General features: G+C 40.8%; 1 protein-coding gene across 1 annotated transcript; it reads left to right on the plus strand.

Annotated features, from left to right (window-relative positions):
* The first annotated feature begins 1,968 nt into the window (after positions 1-1,968).
* On the plus strand, positions 1,969-5,392 carry s1pr3a (sphingosine-1-phosphate receptor 3a). Its single transcript, XM_034179791.1, has 2 exons — positions 1,969-2,200; positions 3,960-5,392. Exon 2 carries the CDS (start codon positions 4,069-4,071, stop codon positions 5,257-5,259), a length of 1,191 nt encoding a protein of 396 aa, XP_034035682.1. The 5' UTR covers positions 1,969-2,200; positions 3,960-4,068; the 3' UTR covers positions 5,260-5,392.
* The last annotated feature ends 974 nt before the right edge of the window (positions 5,393-6,366 follow it).

Below are 6,366 nucleotides of genomic sequence, written 5' to 3' on the forward strand. Positions count from 1 at the left end.
AAAGCTGTGTTGAGCTTCAGACCAACTTTTTGTTGGTCTATGGAAAATCCGCTCCCCAAAAGCTATGCTCCAGCAGCACACAGACAGACACATACAAAGACAGAGATATGCACACACACACACACACACACATACATGCGCACACACACACATACATGCACACATTTTATGTTGTTTTATGTGGACACTGAAAAAAAAGAAAAAATATCCACATCGTTTCCTGAATCAATACGGATTCTACAACTTACAGGGTGTGAAACTGCTGAATGAAGATCAGTCAGAAACACTAAATGCCCTGGAATCCACGTTACCAAACTCACGTGTACGGCGACAGCCCCATCAAAATTCAGTTCCTGGTTTTTCCAGGACCTCTCTCTATGTCTGAACATAAATAAATCAATAAAGTCAGAAGATCTGATTAGGGCAACTCACAGCTTGATTATAATATTTGTTTGTACACTAGTCATTTTGATAAGGGCCTCATTTATTGGGAGGAATTGTTTGAAGCCCATGTCCAGTTACAGTCACTAAGCTGGAACATATTTGAATGTTATTACTTCTGTTTCCATCTACAGATGTTAATGAATATTCATGACGTTTTTGGGGATATGCCAGCTATTTTGGTCATAATCAACTGATAAAGAGAAGGGCAGATTGCAGTCTAACCACTGCCTGTTTAGCCTGCTTGTCCACAGTTTTCGGAGTTCTGCTGCCAGCAGCTTTCTCACAGCAGCATGGTGCCTTAGTAGATCGCACTGTTGGCTCACAGCAAGAAGGTCATGGGATCGATTCCCACCTGTGGCCTTTCTCTGTGGAGTTGTATGTTCTCCCCATGTTTGTGTGGGTTTCCTCCGGGTGCTCTGGTTTCCTTCTACATCTAAAAACTTGCAGGTTAGGTGAATTGGAAACTTTATAATTGTCCAGGTCTCCCTTGCAAAAGAGATCTCGATGGGACTAACCTGGTTAAATAAAAATTTCTCACCCTGTTGATCTCCCAGATGAGGCCGTGGACATTATATTCAGCACAGCTGTTGGTAGCAGTATTTAGGGATACTGAACATCGAAACCAAGCTGTTGCCTCCTCAGTGGGCCAGTGTCAAAACAGCTGTCTTCAAAATGTCGCGAGTGCAGGACAGACGAGTCGCTGGGTGACCCCTTGTCTCTCGTGTGGCGAACTTGTTGCACCCACTCATTTTGATGAACGGGATGCTTAGGAAACTTAAATAAGATGACTCCGTCTGCACGAGTGTTCGAACAAAAGCCCACAACACATCATAACTCCAGAAATGAAGCACTTTCACACAGAAATACGCTCGACTCCCAACAAATGTGACTGCGAAGAAAATGGTTCTCCCGCTCACGTCACTTCCAGCTCCTTCTCCAATCTCAAGCCTCGCTTGCAAGTTTGGAGTTTTTTATGGTGCACGGTTCAAAATCCGATTATTTATCACTTCAGTAACCGCGTGGGAAATATTCATTTCAAACTGTTGTTTAATTTTAGTCTTAAATTCTCAAAAATATATTAAATATCATGTCACCTACTCTTTCATGTAAAGCAAAAGTTTTATTTTAATGTCAATGTCAGGCTTAGTGTCTATTTACAGAAAATTAAAATAATAAATGGAATTAATAAATGAATGAATTAATAAATAAAATAATAAAAATAAATTTGCGACAAGGAAAGTTGTTTGGAGATAATTAGTTTTATTTATTTATTTATTTTGGGGGGAACAAAGACGTTCTGGATTCACCTTTTTTTTTTTTTTTTAAGTATTTTTTAAAATAACCCTAAAAGAAAAGGGGGTGTGTGGGAACAAAAAAACAAAAAACAAACAAACAAACAAACAAAAAAGAGGCATTTCAAAAAGTTAAGGAGCGTTCAGGGGGGAAATCCCGCCCCTCAGCGGCTGGGCGGGGCACAGCTGCAGTGCGCGGCTCACGCACCAAATTCCGAGCACAAGTTTCACATTGAAGCTGACATATGGACACAGAGGAGATATGGACTTTCAAAGAATAACTGTTTTTAACAATTAAACATTTTCCACCAGCACATCAGCACAAGGAGAGAGAGAGAGAAAAAAGTGTTTCTACTTTTACGCGTCGATCCGTCGCGGGGATGTTGAGTTCGGACCGTTAACTTGCAAAAGCTATCAACTGTTTGACTGATGCTGGAGTGAAAAATAACGGCTTTCCACTGCGGGTCTGTATTCTTCACAATCAGCGCACTCTGCAGTTCCATACTGTCTTAAAGAGCTTCTTGTAAAATTATTTATAACAACATAAATAAAACTGTCATCTTGATGAAATTCTCTTTATGGCTCCCATGCACTATTTAATTTAATCATTAATAAAACCCTCATCAGGACTGAAGTCATCTCAGCATCATTTCAGGGTTATTTTGAGACATTTAGATCGATATTTAGGAGTCACATTATTTGACATTTACAGCATATAATTTATCATCACTTTTACAGTCACATACCATCATATATACATCGATAATATTGATGTATATATGATGGTATGTAAACATTGTGTCACTTTTGTGTTCTATATCTTTATAGAACGTTTAATTGTGCTATATATGTGAAAAGACTATTTCGTCACCATCATTGCACAAATTTGTAGCTTTGCACAGCTTTAAAATACAAAATAAACTGTGAAGTAATTAAGAACTAGTTCAGTGTTTAACGTTGAAAATTTGGTGCTAAGTAACTTATTATTTTTAATCAATGGATACACTATGTATAGTTTTAATAGAAATATAGCATACAATGTACCATAATATTAATAATAATAATAATAATAATAACTAGAGCACCGTACTTATAGAGCGCAAACCTCTGCCAACACTAGTTTCCAGTTCCACAAAATTTTATCTTCGAAAAAAAATTTTCAATGCCAAAGTCCTGTTAGAAGTGGCTTTTCATGAACTAAATTAGATGTGATCAAATGTCAGGAGAATGTATTGAGTTCATGCACGTGAATCAAAGTTTTTTTGTGGTGTTTTTTTTTTTTTCAACTTTTTTGTTTTTCAGATAATTTTCACAGAACATTGGTTATCTCTGCTATACAATTTGTTATTGCTTTTTAGCACTTGGTTACCGGCTGATAACATCGACAAACAGCCATAAAATTGGAACCTCCATCCAATTTTGGTGGTGTAGGTAAATTCATAAAAGAAAAATGAGAGTGAATGAGGCACTTTTGATTGAGATATAATGCAAAATGTAGACCAAATGGGCTTTTCAATATTAAAATCAAATGTCCATAAAATCCAAAATCCGGATCAGATCTGGATCAAACTTCGTCAGGCGATAGTGAGTGTCAGTCTGCACCTCACTTTCAAATATGAGAGTGATTGGGGCATGTTTGATTAAGATATGATGTAAAATATACATTAAATGGGGTTTTCAATGTTAAATTTAAATGGCCACAAAATCTGTAATCCGGATCAGATCTGGATCAAACTTTGTCAGTCGATAAAGGATACCATCCTACATAACACTTTTAAATATGAAAGAACAGAGTAATGAATTCTTGAAAATTTGTTCAGTGTTAAAGATTGGGATTTTTACATTTTTCCAATATTTTTCCTGACATTGACATTTGACCTATGACCTGGAAAGTTGATTCAGTTCTTGCCTATCAGGATATGAATCATATGTAAAAATTTCATAACGATATATGAAAAATTGTGGGCTCCAGGCTGTTCACAAACAAACAAACAAACAGACAAACAAACAGGGGTGAAAACACAACCTCCTCCAACTTCACTGGCAAAGGTAATAATAATAATAGTAATAATAACAACAACAACAACAATAATAATAATAGCAATAATAAATATTAATAAAACAAATATTTCATTTTTAAAATTACTTTAATTTGCTTGAGACCCTTGAAAACAGATTTTTAATCTGACTTTGTCAGTAATTTTATCTACATTTGATTGGCAGGTCCTGGAGCAGGCCAGTTGTGATGCTGCCAAGTTGAAAAGCTTTGCTGTGTCCAGTGCGGTGGCGACCTCTGCTGGTAAGACTGAGAAGGTCAAGAAGTTCAGGCAGCATGGGAAACACCCTGGAGGAAGGCATGAACGCTGTCATCGTCAACCACTACAACAACTCAGGGAAGTGGGACCCGCTGCGCAGCAGTGGGGTTTGTAAGAAGGCCATTCTGCTGTTCATCTGCGTGCTGATCGTCCTGGAGAACCTGATGGTCCTTCTCGCTCTCTGGAGGAACAAGCGTTTCCACAGTCGCATGTATTTCCTCATTGGAAACCTGGCGCTGTCAGACATGCTGGCTGGAGTGGCCTACGTGGTGAACATCTTCACCTCCGGACGTAATACCTACTTCCTGACCCCGATGCAGTGGCTGGCCAGAGAGGGGAGCATGTTTGTGGCGCTCAGCGCGTCTACGTTCAGCCTTCTGGCCATCGGCATTGAGAGACACATGACGATGGTGCATCTGCGTCCATGTGAGACGGCAAGTCGTTGGAGACTTCTTGGCCTCCTGGCGGCCTGCTGGCTTGTGTCAATGTTGCTCAGTGCGCTGCCTAGCATGGGCTGGAACTGCCTGAACAATCTGCCCTCTTGCTCTACTGTGCTGCCACTCTACGCTAAGAGCTACGTGGCCTTCTGCATCAGTATATTCAGCGCACTGTTGGTGGCCATCGTCATTCTCTACATTAGGATCTACCGCCTTGTGACGTCTAGTGGGCGCAGGGTCAGCAGTCGGCCTTCAGAGCGCTCGCTGGCATTGCTGCGAACGGTAGTTATCGTCCTTGGAGTGTTTGTCATGTGCTGGGCGCCGCTGTTCCTGCTGCTGCTGCTGGATGTGGGTTGTAGTAGTCCACACAGCTGCCCTGTGCTCCTCCAGGTGGAGTGGTTCATCGCTCTGGCTGTGCTCAACTCAGCACTCAACCCTCTGATTTACACCCTGTCCAGCAGGGAGATGAGGGCCGCCTTCTTCAGGTTGCTGTGCTGCTGTCAGAGCAGCATGGAGTCCATCGGGAGTCCTACAGTGGGAAACCCCCACCTGGGTACTGTTGTCCCCACAGCAGAGAACAGCAAGACTAGTTTCGGTGGAGGATTGGGCAAGTCCAAAATGAATAAAGAGAAAGGTTCCACGCCGATGAGCTCTGACAACAAGCATGGCGATCCCTCCACCACCGCTGTGCCCCACCCCTCTGGACCCGCCGACCTGCTGTCCGCTGTGCTGGTCAAAGCTGGAGCGCTCCCACCACTCAGTAAATTCTAACTGGACACATCTTACTGAGGGTTAAAGCAACAAAAAATTAGGCAGAACTGATACTGACGACCAAGTGAGGCATCATGAAGCATTTGCAGTTTTTTCCAAACCCACTAGATGGCAGTCTTTTTTTCAAGAAAACGTTGACAAGACTGTCATCTATTGTGTGCAGAACAAACATCAGATACATCATGAGGTCTATGGTGGTGTGCAGCCACTTTCTCTTAAATGCACGGCAGCCAGTGCAACGGCGATAAGACAGAAATACATCGATAAAGTGCAATTAATATTTAAAGCCACTACCTACAGCAAATGTGTATTAACATTCACAACATCTGAAAAACTGACATGTCGTGTTTGTCCTAGTCAATAATGTCTGTTAAAATTTTCAGAAATATTAAATGTGCTGTGCAAAACATCCAACACAACATGGATGTAATTTTTATGGATATTCTTACGTGTACAGTAATTTGTTTCTTGGTTTATTGCAAATTCAAATCTTCTGAAATGAAAAGTTACTATTGCACAGATTTGACATTCATAAACGTCAAGGGCCCTATCTTCCACTCAATGCATTGAGCAACGCACAGCGCAGGTGTTATTACTGGCTTCAGACCAATGCAGGTGTCATTTTTATGGCCATGCCCTGTTTTTTTTTTTTTTTTTAAACTTTAGAGTGCACTTGCACTCTTTTGTGTACCGATGACTGTTATTAAAATAATGTGTTGTCGGGCGCACTGCTGGAGCATTACTTTCAACAACACAGCTTTTTTCTACTTTACAATAACTCAAAAACAATAAATGCTATCATCTCGAAATTCACCACATTAATAGAGCACATAACAAGGATGATTTAGGGGAGGTGATGGTCTAGTGGTTAAAACGTTGGGCTTGAGACCAGAGGATCCTCGGTTCCAATCCCAGCCTGACCAGAAAATCTCTAAGAGCCCTTGGGCAAAGTCCTTAATCCCCTAGTTGCTCCCAGTGTGTAGTGGGTGCCCTGCGATGTGAGGAGTTGATGTGTAAAGTGCTTTGAGCATCTGATTTAGATGGAAAAGCGCTATATGAATGCAGTCCATTCATTTCTATTTAAGTGATTAGATGGTGATTAACTGT

Source organism: Thalassophryne amazonica, chromosome 10, assembly GCF_902500255.1.
Source record: "Thalassophryne amazonica chromosome 10, fThaAma1.1, whole genome shotgun sequence".
Classification (NCBI taxonomy): domain Eukaryota; kingdom Metazoa; phylum Chordata; class Actinopteri; order Batrachoidiformes; family Batrachoididae; genus Thalassophryne; species Thalassophryne amazonica.